Source organism: Artibeus jamaicensis, unplaced genomic scaffold, assembly GCF_021234435.1.
Source record: "Artibeus jamaicensis isolate MK-2021 breed Jamaican fruit bat unplaced genomic scaffold, CSHL_Jam_final scaffold_847, whole genome shotgun sequence".
NCBI classification, from domain to species: Eukaryota; Metazoa; Chordata; class Mammalia; order Chiroptera; family Phyllostomidae; genus Artibeus; species Artibeus jamaicensis.
Window position 1 is genome coordinate 20,748,023 of NW_026522057.1, and position 16,870 is coordinate 20,764,892.

General features: G+C 56.3%; 1 protein-coding gene across 2 annotated transcripts in view; it reads left to right on the top strand.

The window, feature by feature from the left end:
- IFFO2 (intermediate filament family orphan 2) overlaps positions 1–15,700 on the top strand; it is a 45,179-nt gene extending 29,479 nt beyond the window's left edge. The window contains exons 2-9 of one of the 2 annotated variants that reach the window (XM_037140069.2): positions 1,241–1,301; positions 2,524–2,619; positions 3,829–3,969; positions 5,219–5,358; positions 8,761–8,881; positions 9,020–9,112; positions 10,070–10,200; positions 11,416–15,700. In XM_037140069.2, coding sequence (XP_036995964.1) covers positions 1,241–1,301; positions 2,524–2,619; positions 3,829–3,969; positions 5,219–5,358; positions 8,761–8,881; positions 9,020–9,112; positions 10,070–10,200; positions 11,416–11,521 — 889 coding nt within the window. In that variant the 3' untranslated portion in view covers positions 11,522–15,700. The remainder of the gene's footprint in view (positions 1–1,240; positions 1,302–2,523; positions 2,620–3,828; positions 3,970–5,218; positions 5,359–8,760; positions 8,882–9,019; positions 9,113–10,069; positions 10,201–11,415) is intronic. The other variant, XM_037140070.2, reaches the window with a different exon arrangement.
- The last annotated feature ends 1,170 nt before the right edge of the window (positions 15,701–16,870 follow it).

Here is a 16,870-nt window from a genome sequence, read left to right on the forward strand (position 1 = left end):
GTAGGGAGGCAGCAGTGGGGTGAGGAAGGCGAGAAGCTCGTCTGTCTGTCTGTCCCAGGATGGAGAGGGGGAAGGAACCTGCCCCAGCTTCCTCTGTGGAGGGGGAGGGGCCTGGGTGTGGAGCCGGTTCAGTCTCGGATGGGGCCCTGTCCACGAGGAGCCCAGCAGGGTGGCAGCCACTCAATCTGGAGTCTCTGGCCCCAGGTTGGAGTCCCGGCCCCACCTGTCCTCACCCTGACCTTGGGCCCCTGCCTGTACCTCCCTTTCTTCACCTGTAACCTGGGGCTGATGGAGGCACCTGTGCTGGAGGGTCGTTCTGAGGATCAAATTAGGTCACGTAGATGGGTTCCGAGCACAAAGTAAACACTCAGTTAAGGTGAGCTGGAATTGTTACGGTGATGATATGATCATCTCATCCAGCCTCCAGCGGTTGCTGGGGGTACCGTTAGCCCCGGCGGGTCTTCTCTTCCCATTACCTCCCGTTCTGCCTCAGCCAGCGTGTGCACGCATGGATAACACACGTAGAGCCCCTGGAACAGGGCCCAGCATGAAATAAGTGCTGAATAAATATATTTATTATATTATTAAACATAATAAAACAAATATTACATTTTTGTTTTAATGTAACAAGGCAGACTTGGATATGAAGTCCAGCCCTACTCACTAGCTGTGTGTCTTAGGGCAGGACGTTTAACCTCTCTGAGCCTCCAGGTCCTTGCCTGTAAGATAGGGATGCTAATAGATATGTAGGAGCTGTCTTTGCTGGGTAGGGCAGGCTGCAGGACCACAGACTGAGAGTGCAATCATTAGTGCAGTGAAAGTGTGTTCCTTGCGGGTGCAAAGAACGGCCTGAGTGTGGTGCTGGCTGCAGCCTGGCTCAGAGGGCCGGCCTCGAAACTGCGTCTTGCAGCGACAGCAGGAGCAGTGGCATCTGTGCAGCACTATACAGTTTGCTTGGAGGCGGAGTGGCGATCTCTCCCACCCTCATCTTCCCATGGCGCCGTGCTCATGCCGGGAGCACGTCGCTCAGCAGTGCCTCCTGGAATTAGGGCCGTGTGTCCACCTGGCTGTCCCTGCCCCACCTTCACCACGCCTAGACTGGGAGCTCCTGGAGGGCATGCGGGATGGATGCACTGCTTGCTGTGCCTTCCTTGCCCAGCCCAGGGCAGCTGCCTGTCCTGTGTCTGAGGACTGGCATGGGAGGCCCCCTCTGACCACCTGTCCTTCTTGGCTCTTACAGATGGGAGGAGGAGCTTGCCAAGAACATGAACCTGCAGACCATGGTGGACACGCTAAAGGAGGTGAGAATGCTCAGAGGTCCTGATCAGGGGAGGCTGTCGGGAGGACCATGTGGCCGGGGACACGGTCTCCAGAGGGCACAGCCCCTACTCTGCATTCTCTCCTGCTGCCTCGGTCTCCTCGATGGAGCCAAGAGGCCTCCTCTGCATCCCCTGCTGCAGCGCAGTGTTGCAGAAAAGTGCAGGCGCAAGAGTTGGGAAGCCTGAGTCCCAGTTCTGGTGCTCTCCCGGCTCGAGGGGTGACCTTGGGCTAGTGACTCCCCTCTCCTGCCTCTTCTCCCCACCTGAGGCTTGGACTGGATGGTGTCTCAGCGCCTCTCCTCCAGCTTGCAGCACCTGACTAGGTGCCGAGTGCCTTGGAGAGGCTGCTGGCATATCACTGGGTGGGCTCTGAGCCCTAGTGGGCTCTCCATGGTGGCCCAGAGGCCCTCCCTCGATATTCTAACCCAGTAGCTCTGTGCTCTGGGCCCTGCACTCATCTGCTTGCTGAGTACCCCAGGCTACAAGCTTCCCCTTCCTGGCCTCTCTTTTCCTCTCAGTCAAATGGGTGCACGGATAGTGACCCCCACGAGAAGGCATGGAACACTTTTTCAAATATTTTTAAAGTCGCTTTCTGATATTTAAAACATTTATCTTCTGAGAAAGCTAGAGACAGATTAAAATATCAGTACGTAGAAGAGAGGGGATGAACATCCCCCATTTTTATAACAAAAGTGCTTTTTATTTTACAAACATAACGTGTTCATGCTCAAATATTTGGAAAGTAGAGAAAAGCTTAGAGAGTCAAATATAACTTCTCTCCAGTTTGGCCCCTCCGCTTTTGATGTACTGGTGTGCGCCCTTCCTGTCTTTTCCGTGCAAACACACACATACTCTGGGTGTGTACGTTTGGGTAGGTTGACACACCTGGCCTTGCCGTTTTGGAGAAGCAGGCTTGGTCAAATATTTGCAAATATTTCCCACAAACTGACCCAGTATTTTAACCTATTGGGACCACTTGTTGCAGTCACCTGCTTTCTCTCTATCTGCCACGGGTGTTTCCACGCTGTTAATAGTCCTTTGAGAAGTGTTTTAAGCTGAGGGGCGGGAAGCCAGGCTAGGTGAGGTCCTCAGCACACCCCTTCCCCAGCCATCAGGCCCCCGGCCTAGTTGGGCCCAGGGTCCAGCTCCTCCTGCCCCCTCAGGTGCCCAGCCCGCTAAACCCTCCTGGTCTCTGCCCCCACAGGCAGCGCAGGAGGCAGAAGCCATCCAGGAGGAGATGAACGAGACAATCGAGAGGCTGAAGGCCGAGCTGGTGGTGTTTAAGGGGCTCATGAGTGATGTAAGTGCCACTGGCCGCCGCCGCCCCCTGGTGTCGTGACCTCCCCTCACTCCTATCATGCAAAATGCTTCATTCACTCCGAGGCTCCAGAGCTCGGCTTCTAGTTAGAGTCCTGGCTGGCTGCGTTTGACCGTGAGGATGACCGATGCATCGGAGACCAGGCGCCCTCCTCCCGCCCCCTCCCACTCCCGCTTCCCTTGGTCTGAGTAGAGATGCATTAATCTGCTGCTTAACCCATCCCGCCCTGCTCGGGCTCCTCTGAGGGTCTGTGTGTGTCGGCTCCGGCTCCTCCCCAGCTCGCCGTGATGCGGCGGGTGGTGGCCGTGGGCCTCGGTGTCTGGGCACGGGTTGAGGGAGGCTCTGGGCAGCCTGAGAGGCCGCCTAGGCTGGTGGCCTTCCGCAGAGTTGCTTTGTAAAGTCAGAGAGGCCAGTGTATGTGTCCTTTGGATGGTGATCAGAGCCCTTCTGGGTAACTGTGGGTGAGGGGAGCTGTTGGCAGCCAAGGCCTCCTTCCTGCTGGGGACCCGGGTTTCCTGCCACATTCAAGCAGCGGGCATTGTGTAGGGAGAGACACTCCAGAAAGGAGAAGGAGCCCGACCAAGGGAGGCCCAGCCTGGCGTGGCTTCTGGTCCTGCGGGGCACGAAGCTGGGTGTGGCTGGAGAAGCCCCCCCGGGGCTCCAGGTGGAGACCATTTGGCTCATCCTCACCAGGGTCCAGGGGGAGCCCCCTGTCCTGGGCAGACCTGTGCTGTGAGCCATGGGAAGGATCTTGAAGAGAGAGACAGCTGCCTTGACAGGCGCCTCCGGGTGGGGGACAGGTGGGGCGCGCTGGGAGGAGAAGAAGGGAAGTCTTTCACCGGTGGGAGCTGCCTTTGTTTTTCCTTTGCTCTAACAAAATACACACTGACACTGTGTCTGCTGAGAGGATGCTTTCCAGCCCCAGGGAGACCAGCGCACACGGTCTCACATTGTCCACTCGGCGCCAGAGCCTTCGGCTCCCACGGCCCCTCCACCCCCAGCCCCAGCCGAGCAGCGCTGGCCCAGCCCTTCACACCCAGGACAAGCTCAAGGCCCCTCTTGGACTCCGGGGCCTCCCACTCAACACCTAGGGTCTCCCACCCTCTCTGTCCAGCAGGGGCCGGGGAGCAATCCCCCACCCCATGCTTGCTCCATCCCTCGCTCACGTAACCCCTGCTGTCCTCCCTGCAGCCCATGACAGACCTGGACACAAAGATACAAGAAAAGGCCATGAAGGTGGACATGGACATCTGCCGCCGAATCGATATCACGGCCAAGCTGTGCGATGTCGCACAGCAGCGGAACTCGGAAGACGTGTCCAAGATCTTCCAGGTGACTAGGGCCGCCACTCCCACCTGGCACTGCAACCCTCCCAGAGAGCCCCGGCCTCTGCCCTCGCCTGGCCAACCTGTCCCCCTCACACCCCACCCACGCCCTTCCCCAGAGTTAGCGTGGCCTCCCCAGGAGAACATAGAATCAGGGACTCTAGACTCCCAGGCTGGTCCGACTCCATCATCAAGGCCGACGGCCTCATCCTGTGGCTGAGGAGACCGCTCACCTGGTGGGGGACACGGCAGGCTCCAGGAAGGAAATGGCAGGCCAGGGACTAGAGCTCAGGTCTCCTGACCCTGCAGGGCTTTGTCCACCTGCCCACGCTGGGTTCACTGTCCGGCTTCTGGCCTCTTCCTCGGGGGTGCCAGAACCGGGTGCCGTTGAGGAGCCCTGGCCAGGCTGTGGGTGCACTGGTGAGCGGCCCTGAGCCCTGGCCGATGAGCCACAGAATTCCAGGCACGAGCTGTTGGCCTCGGACTGTCTTTCATTCCCGCTGAAGAGGCGCTCAGCCTCCGCCCCGCCCCCTCAGCGAGCAAGTGTGTGTGTCCCCAGAAGAGGTGATGGGTTCGCTGGCAGCTGTCCTCCGGGGAAGGTGTGGGGGCCAGTCCAGCTAGCTGCCCAAAGGGCACGCACCATTTTCTGAAGGCTGCTTCTTGAGTCTGGGTTGTGGTTTGGCTGTTGCTTGAGCGCAGGGCAATATGGTGTGTTGTTGCTTTAAGTGTGTGTTTGGATATCACCAGGGGAGCTCTGGGCTTCCCTGGGCCCTCTGTGCACCTCTGGGCCTTCTCGCTGACCCTCTGCTGGAAAGCAGGGGGGCCCATTTCAGCCTCTGTTTGGTTCGCTCGCGTCTTGTCTGCTTGGAGCGGAGGGGGCATGGTGAGCCTGGGGCCGCCACCTGCTGCCTTTGCGTGGGAGCAGGGGGCCTCCGGGTGGCACGGAGCCACCTGCGCCTCCTTGAGGGCTTCTCTGGCCCTCTGGCTTCTCTGGTGAAGGGGTGAGCTGAGCCGGCCCAACCAGCAGGGCAGGGGGGGTCCAGGCTGTGTGTGTCCTCCGTCCCGCACGTCTCCCTGCCTCACGCTTCCTGCTAACGCTGCCTGCTTCGTAGAGGACCTGTGCATCTCTCCCGGCGTGGCTGGCCCCAGCCACACTCCATCTGCCCCGTGGGATGCTCGCTCCTTTCCCAGCCTGCCCCGCCCCTCCATCCCGGCAGAGCCTCCTGGTCACCTTGCTCTCTTCCTTTCCGGCTCAGGTGGTTCCCAAAAAAAAGGAGCGTAAGGTGACTTCAGACGATGACATCTCGGAGCAGGACGGGGAGGTGAACCGGTTCTCAGATGAGGAGGTCGGCTCCATGAACATCACCGACGAGATGAAACGCATGTTTAACCAGCTGTGAGTGTTCTGAATGTCCCCGTAGTCCCAGCTGCGAGCCCCTCTCTGCTCCCCCAGATATCTGGGGCCTGGGCTGAAAGTCGCCTGCAGGTGTGTTTTGTTGGACCAGCATAAGGAACAAGTTTGCATTCATTTGTGACATTTATACGTTGGGGAGCTCCCCATTTTCAGGAAGGACCCAAAGGTGGGTAGTGGTGGTCGCATTTGGGTGAGGGCCTTGTCCGAGGCTGAGACCCACTCCCGTTAGGTTTTCCTGGGGTGGGATGGCCGAGCTGAGCCGCACACCGGGCCCATCACGCTGGCCACGCATCCCCCGTCTGCAGGACGCTTTACAAATGTGACTTTACAGACTCCAGACAACCCACTCTAGGAGGTAGGGTCATCACTCCCCTTTTGTAGATGAGGACACTGAGACTCAGCAGAAGCAGCGTGGCCCAGATGACTCTGCTAATACGCAGCAGAGCCGGCTTCAGAGCCAAGCCCGTCTGCCTGCGGTTCTCTCACTACGATGCTGCCCGGGCTGAAGGCGGCAGAATGTGGGCTGGGCATGGTTGGTGGTGGGTTGGAGCCAGCTTGTAGCAACTCATGGAAGCTGATGGCGCGTATCTGCCTGCTCCAGCTTCAGTGATGGCACGTTAGCAGCTTGAAGTTTGCCAGGTTGGAAAATGAGCAAATGCCTGTCATCAGGACTGCGCTCTCCACCCCTGCGGAGAGCTGGTTTACCTGAAGCTCACTGCGTAGAGTCATCTGGGGCAGGGATGCTCTGTGGCCTCGGCCTCTCCAGGTCCGTGTTCTCGACCCTGGTCCAGCTTTCACTCTAATCCATGTGGTACCCTAAAGTGGGGGAGGGGAGGAGGAGAGGTGCCACTTTGGGTGTTGGGTGACTTGTCTAAGGGCCTGGAGTCAAAGAGCAGGGCTGGGGCTGGGTCTCTGGGGTCACTTCTCCCCCTGCTCCCATGACCAGCCCCTGCCCTCTCTCTCTGGAGGTGCAGTTGGACACCCAAGCCCTGAGAACTCAGCTTTTCCCCAGAGCTCCAGCCCCCTCACCCAACTCACCGCCCACTCCCGGCATCAGAGTCCCAGGCTGAGTGAGCTCTCTGACCTGATGTCTCTCTCCCCTGAGGTCCCAGGTTTCTAACAGCAGGGGTGGGTTTGCCATCTTGGCTCAGATGGCTAGCACCGAACCTCCCAGATGTGCCCCCCCCCCAGAGGGCCCCCTCCTCTTAGCACGTGCCTCTGGCGTCAGAGTTGTTTCAAAAATTAGGAGCATGGGACTCTCCTAAGACTTCCTGTAAAGCTCTGGGGCTGGCTTGGCCTTACAGACTGCAAACATCATTCTGCCCATCCCCTTCCTGTACCGATGCGGAAACTGAGGCTGGGATGGACTCTGACCCCCACTGTCAGTCCAGTGCTTTGTCCCCAGCTACTTGTCTTCATGCTTGTGAGAGGTGTGCCTCGGCCCTCTCTGCGGCACCCTCCCTGCCCTGGCCCCTTTGCAGCCGAGCCGGGCCACTCAGGAAGAAAGGCGGGACTGGGAACTGGAGGGGCTGCGCTTGCCCCACACTCCCCTGGACATGCGGCTCCCCTGAAGCAGAGCCCAGGTCGGGCTGTGTCTTGGGGACTGCTATTTGAAGGTGACAGGGAGACTCCCAGACTCTTGATTCCTCTTTGACATCACCCCTCAAAATCTCCTATTCTCATCTTTTTTGGGGGAACCCTTGGCTGGTTTTCTGAATGTTGCTCTGGGCACTCCTCAGCTTCGTTGGAGGAGGCAGGATTGTAGGCCCCCACAGACCCAGGGTGGGATCATTTGGTTGAATGAAAAGGCTTCTCTGAAGAAATCATTGTCCTCATTTTCATAAAGTCACCGGGAAATCATTAGGCTGCCCGGGATGGGTGAGCTGAAAGGGGCAGGCCCAAGGGCCAAGTGGGGGGCTCCATGGGCCAGGCTGTGTGTACACAACTAGATTGTTCTGGTGGTGAAGTTGCCTACATTTTAAAAAAATCCTCTGGTCTCCCCTCTGAGCTTGCAGTTTTCCGCCCTCTTCCCTGCTGACCCCACCCTGGGTGGGGCCTGGCCCCCTCCCGCTGACAACACAGAGACCCAAGCGGAGACTGCCCTGGGCCAGTTCCACTGAAGTCTTTGAATAATGCACCCAAGTCAGGGCTGTTTGGTTTGATCCACATCAGTTGCTTGGGCTCAGGGCCAAGGAGAAGGGGAGGAATTTGCTACTTTCTCTGTACTGTGGCCAGCCCCCCTCCTTCGCCCTGCCCTCCAGGTCTGTGGCGGGGTGGGGTCGCCTCTTCACAGCCCTTTCTCTGGTCCATCTTCCTGTCTTTTTTCACTTCCTGGTCCTCAGCCTGGGGTTTCCTTCAGATCCCAGACGATGGGAAGGAAGTGAAGTCAGCAGTTGAGTATGTGATGCGGTGCTAGTGGCCCCTGGGGACTTGTCAGAAGCCAGTCCAGCCTCGGGGCTCTCGGCCCTGCAGCGCCGGCCCCAGCTCTGCTCTCTGGTCTCACAGAGCCACCTAGAGGCTCTGGTGTTTTGGAGACAAATCTGGCTCCAGGGGGTGTTCTAGGCAGCTTTTTACTAGAAATTCTTTCTTCTTGGGCCCTGCCCAGTGGCCCCGCCCCTGCCTGAACCATCTTTGGAAGGTTGGGAGAATCCAGGAGGGGGTTGAAGGAGGGGGTGTAGGCAGTGGGGAGAGCCCTGCCATGAGAATCCGGACACTTGGGACCCACTTCCGTCTCCGCTGATTCAGCAGGTCCAGTGATTTAACTCTGTTGGTATCAGCTTTCTCCTGTGACTAGTAGGAGTGTTGGACTGAATAATTGTTTAAGGTGTCCCAGCCCCAGCAGGGGTAACCACACTGGGAGCTTCTCCAGAAGCCCCCCAGGCCCAGGCAAACCTGAATGGGCTGCCTGTCACCTACCTACTTCCTGTTCTAGTGACCAGGGCAGCCCTGAAGTCACTCAGGCTTTGAACTCAGATCTGACTTTCAAGAGTACTGTTCTAAAAGTTTACCGAATTCCTTCGGGCCTCAGTTTCCTCCTCCATAAAACGGGAATAATACTATCAACCATCCCAAGTTGCAGAGATTATATAAATCATAAAAACGTGGGGCTCAGGAAATGAGCTGCTCAGTGAATCACAGGACTGGACTTGGGAGGAAAAATGCCTTTCGTCTCCGTTGATTTTAAAGCCTGGCACCTTAAAAACACGCATTTTAAAGTGTATATAATGCAGAAAAGTTCCCCTCCATGGGTAAGGCCTGTCCTTCTGCCGCCACTCTGTCTTTCTGGAGGGCCGCCTTGCAGGAACAGACCCGCTGGGGCGGGGCCCCCGGCCCTCTCTCCTCCTGGTCCCAGTTCAGCCATGCTCTCCTGTGTCACCCCCACAGGCGAGAGACTTTCGACTTTGATGACGACTGTGACAGCCTGACGTGGGAAGAGAACGAGGACACGCTCCTGCTCTGGGAGGACTTCACCAACTGCAACCCGTCCATCGACCTGCAGGGCGAGGTGAGCCCTGGGCCTGGCTTCCCGAGGGCCCGGACGTGGGGACTGGGGGTGGGTGGGCGCTACCTCCTGTCACAGGCCCCTCCTCCCTATTCTCCCCCACCGCCCAGTTAAATTGTCCCCTCTGTTCTGTTTCCCTAGCAAGAGGAGAACTTGGGCAACTTGATCCATGAGACGGAATCCTTCTTCAAGACGAGAGACAAGGAGTACCAGGAAACGATAGGCCAGATAGAGGTGAGGGCTCGGGCTGTGCAGTCCCCCGGTGCAGCTGACCGAGGTCACATGGGTGAGACCCCTGGTGGCTACGTGGTGGCCACATGGGCAGAGGCGGGCAGCCTGGGGCAGCCACAGGCTCGGAAGTCAGAAGGCCTGCCAGTTCCCTGCCTGGCACTAGGAAAGCCACACCCCTCTGAGGGCCTCCATTTCCTAATCTGTAAAATGGGGGTGGTGATCCTCGTCTGCCCCAGAAAGGTTGTTTTAAAGTTATTCTGTTGGGACGGTGATCCCAAGATAAGGAGAGCTGACATTTGAGTGACATCAAGTGACGCTAGGCACTGAGTGAGCCATTTTCAAGTATACCCTCCCTGGTCTCCCCACACCCTAGTATGGACCTGGAGGTACCCAGGTGCCCCGGGGCAGTGGGTCCTGAGCACCCTGTTTGACATAGGGGGACGTGAAGCTAAAAGAGACCAAATGACTCGCCCAAGGCCTCCAGCCAGCAAACAGCCCTCAAGCCTGGCCCACTCTGCCCAAGAGCCTGTGCACTTGGCCATGTCTCTCGGTGAGAGTCATTGCCGTCGTTGTGCCGGAGAAAGAAGAGCTCCATTCCCGGGGATGTGTCGCTTGGTAGAGGAGAGGGGCAGACGTGTGAGGGACCCGAGGGCTTTTCTGATCGAGCCCACAGGAAGGAGTGCAGGGATGCCGGGCAGAGCGGGGCTGGCAGAACCCGGTGGGGCTCGTCAGGGAGGGGCACCCTCGTGGTTGCTAAGCAGCCATTCCCTTTTCACCAGAAGCAGTTCTAGATGCCACTGACCGGTAGGCAGAGAGCAGAGGCTGCGGAGGGCCCCGAGGGCACGGTGTCCAGGGGCGACTGTGATGGCACCCCCACTTGGGTGGTGCGGAGGGAACTGCTGAGGGTTTTGCTCTGAGGATGACTTGGCCTCACCCATGTCCCACACTGGTTCCTCTCAGCTGGAGCTGGCCACGGCCAAGAGCGACATGAACCGCCACCTGCACGAGTACATGGAGATGTGCAGCATGAAGCGGGGCCTGGACGTGCAGATGGAGACCTGCCGCCGGCTCATCAAAGGCTCCGCAGACAGGTGCCTGGCCCTGCCCTCCCTGGGGGGTCAGCAGTTGGGTTCTTGGGGGCTCTTTGTGGGGCTGCAACTTACAAGTCTGGCCCGTTTAATCTGCCCCACCCTTGTGTCTGTCCATCCATCCACCCATCCATCCATCTACCCAATGCATGTTGTAGTCACTGTCCTACTCTGTGCTAGATGAGTTACCTATCTAATCTCACATAACTCCCTCTCCCCACTTACTCACTCAGCAGCTACTTGTTGGAAGCCTACGCTGTGCAAGGCCATAGGGGTACAGTGGTGAACACGGCAGTCCCAGCCCCTGGCCCCATGAGGCTTACACCCCGCTTTCTGCTGAACTGGGGAGTGGGGAGAGGCAGGGCACTCCTCTCTGCCATCACCAACGGGTCTCCCATTTGTCCTTAGGAGGCAATTTCACATCCTTTCCCACATTTCAACCCAGGGCCAAGTGGGTCGGGCCCCTTGTATTTGCTGGAGGACACACAACTCAGACAGAGCCCCTGCCTTTGAGGAACACGCAGCCTCTTGGGGAGACAGCCTCGCTGATAATAAAATAGGATCGATACACGTAAAATTCTTGGCACGAAGCACAAATGAATGTTCATTGTAATTGTCTCTCTTATCGTGACTATATTCCTGCCAGCTGTGGCTCAGGCTGTAAAAGAGGGAGGGGCAGCTATGTGTGGGCCCCTGGACGCAGCCCGCCCTACCTTTAGCTCACTGTATCCCCCAGAAACCACTGTCCGATATCTCCATGGTTCAGGCGGAGGAGTGGAAGCTTAGGCGAATTACGGAGTTTGACCGAGGCACCCCCAGCTCATCAGTGACAGAGCCAAAATTTGAACCCAGTGCTATTAACCACTGTCCAGTACAGCCTCCCTTTCATGCTGAGTTTGTTGGTGTTTAGTGAGCACCTACTATGTGGCCAGACCTGTGTTGGCTGGTTTGAGGGTAAGAAGCAAACTTGATCTATGGTCTCTGCTCCCAAAGGGGCTTTCAGCCCCCAGAGCAACTAGAGGCTGGTACAGGAGGTCCCACAAGCTCTTGAGAGCCACGTCCAACTGTGAGCTCAGCAGATTCTAAGGAAAGCAGGGTCCCCCTCTGAGGTTAGATTTTATAGGAGTGGCTGGCTGCTTAGCCCTTCCTGTTCCTTAATTCCCTTCCGGGGTCCTCCCACCACCCTCTGACTGTCCCCCATTCTCTTGTGCCTTCCAGGAATTCACCGTCCCCCAGCTCTGTGGCCAGCAGCGACTCAGGAAGCACAGATGAGACCCAGGACGAGTTTGAGCGGGAAGCAGACGTGGAGCCCATGGTCAGCTGATGACTGAGTCCCCGGTGCCTGGTGGGCTCGGTGATGGGGCCTCTGCCCCCTTCCCCACGAAGCCAGGAAGGCTCCTGGAGTGGGGCTCCAGTCCTCACCACACAGACTTCCTCTGCCCTCCCCTCTCTGGAGGCCCCAAGGGACCGCTGCTTCCTTCCTCCCTCCCACCCATCAACCAGTGCCCCCTGTCCATCCACCCGGTACCCAAGGAATGGTGCTCTCAATTTCTATTCTCCATGTTACAAATGCAGACTTCTGTCCAGATGATGCAGTGTTAACCGTGCCTTTTCCCTTAAGCTGAGCCACTTTGAGCTCCAAAGAATTATTCCTAGCAGGTGTTTTTATACAAAACTTGAAGGTGAGGGCGGGGTGCGGGGCCCCCGAGGGGTATAGTGTGGTTTTCTACCCTTCCACCTGCTCCTCTGATTGGCCATGACCTCTGCCCTCCTCTCCTCTGCTGGCCAGCACTCGGCGAGTTGGGCCTCCGGTGGCCCGCCTCCGCCCAGGACAGAGCTGTTTGCCTCCGCAAACTCCCCTGGGTGGGGACCTCTCAAGGTTTTTTCCACTTATCAGAAAGGGAAAAGATGGAAGGAGGGAGGGAGGACAAATTTTTATTTGCTTTTTGGATAGAGTGGCAAAGCGGAGGGACAAGGCACTGTGGGGGAGGCAGAGCCTCACTGTGTTGAAACCACTATGCAAAAAACACAACACACACACAAAAGCAGCTTGCCTTATACATTGTGAAAGGCAGGCCCTCTCCCAGACTCATGATTTTTCCCCTGGAGCTGGGAGGGAGGCCAAGGCTAGCGCGGCGTCTCTCGCAGCCTCTGAAGGGGTTTGGTCAAGGTCAATAAGGAGGCCTGGGTCCCTCGAGGTCTTCCGCTGCCTGTTTGCTTTCTTGGGACCTCTGTGGGCTTGGAGGACCTTTTACTGCCCTGTGACTTGATGTTTTCCCTCTCCCTCCAGCCAACTATACAGCATTCTAGGGCTTCAGCTTCTCTGTGAGAAAGTCTTAAGGGAGCCAGGCCTGCTCGGGCCCTTCCTCACTGGGGCCCTGTTGGGCCCACCTGCCGCCACCTCGCTTCTCCATGGGCCCCGGTCGCCCACTGTTTGGCCACTGGCCTGCACCGGACAGGGACGAGGGGCGGGCGATGAGGGCTGCTGGCAGAGCGGAGGTGGCGGGAGTTGGCGCTTGAGTGAGAACCACCCTTGCTGGACAGATGTGAGCTTCTTTCTCCCCTTCTCTTGACTGACCAGCTGGGGAGTTAATTGAGCCAGTCCTCCCCAAGACCTGAGTGGACCTTTGTTGAAGGGCGCTGTGTTAAGGCCACCTGCCAGATCTCAGCTTGGAGCCAGCTGACCAGGTTTTGCTTTTTACCAAAAAAAAAAAAAATTTGTACCCACCCACTCCTGTGGGTCTGATTTCCAATTTTTGCTTTTGTTGGCCCAACAGCTCCCCCTGGAGGTCAAAGGAGCACACTGTGCCCCAGGGCCAGAACCCCTTACCACCCATTGCTTCTGTCCAGAGGCAGAGGCTGGGTTCTCCCTCTGGGTAGGTTACCGCCCTGGTCTTTCCTCCCCAGGGTACCAACCACCTTTAAGGACCTTCTTTCTCCTCCATTTCCCGCACCTGTTTTGCAGTCTTAAAATCACTGTACATAATATTCACAGAATATATATATATATGTAAAGAGAGAGAGAAAGAGTGTGTTAGTGAGGGTGTGTTATTTTTATTTATCAGCACTTGGCAGCCTCTATCTTTTTTCCTAATTTTTCCTTTTTGTTGTCATTGGGGGAACACTGGACCGTTGCCTGTGGCGGTCAGGGCGAGAGGCTCCCGGGCCCGGCGCCTCTCCTTCGCCACACGCACAGTCCCTCGGTAGGTACAGGGAGGGTCGGCGGTTCCAGGGGAGAGACGGCCCCTCCCCACCTCCGTACCGACCCTTGTTCTAAAGGTTACAGGGTTCAGACACACCTGACTAGTATTGCTGTTCATTGTTATTGTTGTTTTAGTTTAGCTTTATTTTAACCAAAGGTTATCAGAGCCAGTGGGCTTGGACCTCAGCTGCTAAAAAGATTTTCCGTTTCCAGGGGCAGGGCAAGCCATGGCTGCCCCCGAGGCCTCCACTGTGCAGGGCTGTGGGAGGCATCGCAGGGTGTGGTCCAGTGGAAGCCGGCCCTGGGTTGTTCCTGGAGGGGGTGGGAGGGCGACAGACCTATCTTTAGAATTAAGACAGTAAGGCAAGGCAACAGTGTAGTTTGAGGGTGACTAAGGTCGCCATGGTGACTGGCGTCCAGAGGTATTAGTTTTGCTTTCCCCTTCGTCAATGTTGGGGATACGGGACCCTGAATTTGTCCAAGGACTATGGGAAGAGCAGGAGCCAGAGATAGGCACTGGCTGAGAAGTTTCTTCCTGCTGGTTGTTGAGATAGCTACTATGTTCTCCTGGGGAGCAAAGATTTGGGGCAGGTAGGTGCAGGAAGGCGGAACAGCAAGGGTGCGCCCGGCCTCTTTCCTGGGCAGGGTGCTGGGTCTTGGCCTGGTTCCCTCCTCCCCCACCAAGTTCTTTTTTGAGTGAGTGGCCAGTGGGCCCTGCTTGTCCCCTCGCCGTGAGCCCATGGCTTGCCAAGAAAGACCCCAACGCTCTCTGAGGCAGCCCCAGGTCCAGACGGGACGCACTGGGCTGTCTTTTGTAAAGCTGTAAATACTTGACTTTGGTTTTCTATTGTTCAGCCCAGGGTCACATTGACGCTGGTATTTTAGGCTGTTCTTCGGTGGACTCTCCTGGTCTGCCCTCTCTCACACTCTCCTATTTTTGGGGATTTTATAAAAAGAGAGGGTTGGGGAGGGGCAGGGAGAGCAATTCATTTTGGTTCCCTGGTTGTGAAACACACACACACACACTCTTCATGAACGCGTTTTGTTTTCTTGTGGCAATATGTCTTGGGGTCTCGGAAGGGCAAGTCCGTCTCAGACTTGGCTCTGTCGATGCAGTTCAGTCGAGTTGGGGAGACTCAGACCACTCTGGCCTGGGATGAGGGAGAGGTTTCGGGCAGGGCGTAACTTAAGCTAAATGTAGTCTATTTATAAAGCAAGATACTCTTATCTATTTTTATGAAAGGAAGGGTTTTTTAATCTAGGGTAGGCAGTTGTGGTTGCCCAGCATTTTTCTGTGGGCGTGATGCATGTTGCTGCTGCATTTTGTATAATCGGTACCCCTCTCCCTGTCCCCCTGTCCTCACCACCTACTCATCCACCCCCATGAACGGCTTCGGCAGAGTATAGACCCCACCTCACCCCATTTCCCTGTATCTTGATCTCCCAGCTCCTGGGTTTTTGGAAGTCTTAGCGGGGAGGGCACTTGTGGGAGTGGGTGGCCAGTGGGGAATTCAGAATTGAGGTGGGGGGGGAGGGAGAGGGGGCCCTAGACAGGGGACAAGCTGCTTTGAGAGTGGGCTCTGATTGGCTTCTCGAACTATGCCAGGATCCACTTCCAAATCAGCTGGGTTTGGGAGAGTGTGGGTGGCAACAGGGCTCTGGGTTCAGGTACCACACCGCTTCCTTGGGGCTGCTAGGCAGCCGGTGCCACAGTGGAAGTGCCACGAGGCGCCCACAGTCCTGGCTGTGTGCCCACTGCCTGGGCTGCCAGTCTATGAGCTCCTTCAGGGCCCAGGATGAGGGATTGGGGTACTGGGGGCTCCCCCAGACCTACATCCTCTACCTGGAGACTCCAAGCTCTGGTCCTAGAAGGGCACTCTTCTACAGTGGGCGTCTGGAGATGACCAGGTGGGTGAAGGAGGGCTCTCTCTGCAGGGAGTTTTCCATGGGTGGGTGATTTCCAGGCTCAGGGTGGACTATATGTTAGTCTTGGGGCAAATCCCTCACTCTTCTTGCTGCCAAGCCCTCAAAGAAATGAGGCAAAGGCACCCAAGATCCCTCTGTGGACATTTTAGCATCTCTGTGATTTGCAATCCCGTCCGGGGAGACCCCCTGTCTCGTGGTCCCATCCCACCCCACTGTTGGTGTTTGTCTGGGTCTAGCATCAAGGTGGGGGGTGGCGGTTATACTATTTGAAAGACTACTGATCCTACCAGGAAACCAACCTGTTTACTGTACTGTTGTAAATATCATGCCCTTTATATCCTGTATATTGGCTTCTTTTAAATAAAGTGAAATGTCTTAGAATTGATGGTGTACTTTTTTTTTTAATGGAGGATAAAGCGGTGGTGCTAGGGGCGGGCCAGGAGGATTGAGGCTCATACAAACACTAATACAAACTAATTAGCCCGTGCATGATAAAACAGGGAAATTTCACATCACCTGTTACATTTGCATCTCACAATAAAATCTTTACAAGCAGGATTTATTATACACATTTTACAAAAGGGGAAGAGAAAGCCAAAAGAGCGCGCAGGCTGAGTAATTGGAAGCACCTGGTTTGGAATGGCAGCCCTGTTAATCACCAAACTCCCATTTCATAAGTTTTCTCGCATGGCCCATGAGACCACCCCAGCCCCCAGGCCCTGGATTTGACATTGTCCAATGTTGTGGTTTCTTCTTCAGGGAGAAATTGCCCCGTATGAACTGGGTTACCCGACTGAGGTTTTCTTCAAGGACAAAGAGACAGCCACTGTTGGGGGAAATTGATAGCTATTTTAAAATATAGCCCAGCAGCCTTGGCTGGTGTAGCTCAGTGGATTGAGCACGGGCCTGCGAACCAGACAATCGCGGTTCGATTCCCAGTCAGGGCACATGCCAGGGTTGCAGGCAGGTTCCCTGCAGGCCAGTTCCCAGCAGGGGACGCACGAAAGGCAACCATACATTGATGTTTCTCTCCCTCTCTCCTTCCCTTCCCCTCTAAAGATAAATAAATAAAATCTTAAAAATATATATATATAGCACAGCAATTAGGGGACTGTTTTTTTACAGCCCGAATGTATAACAGCCCAGTGATTTACCTTGTTTCTTCTAGCTTATCGCCTACGTACCAGAGATAGTGAAGCGCTCTGCTTTCTGCTTCTGTAAATTATCTCCTGCTTTGGTCTGAAGGACAGGCCTCCCCCTCGCTCTGTCCCCCCACTCTATAAAACAGCTGCTTTCCCTTTATTCAGGGCTCAGAATTTGGAGACTGACTCCTTTGGGCCCGTGCATGTCAATAAACCTCGTATTCCACAAATCCCTCGGTGTCTGGTCGTGTCATTTTCCTGCAACATTTGGTGCATTGGCCGGGAAACGACCTTACACAAATTTGGGTCAACTTGCTGCCGCCTGGTTAAGCAAGTGGCGGCCGGAGTTCCAACTGGAGAAATGGGTGCGCACATACCCTGAGATTTCTCAGGCCCCACCCGA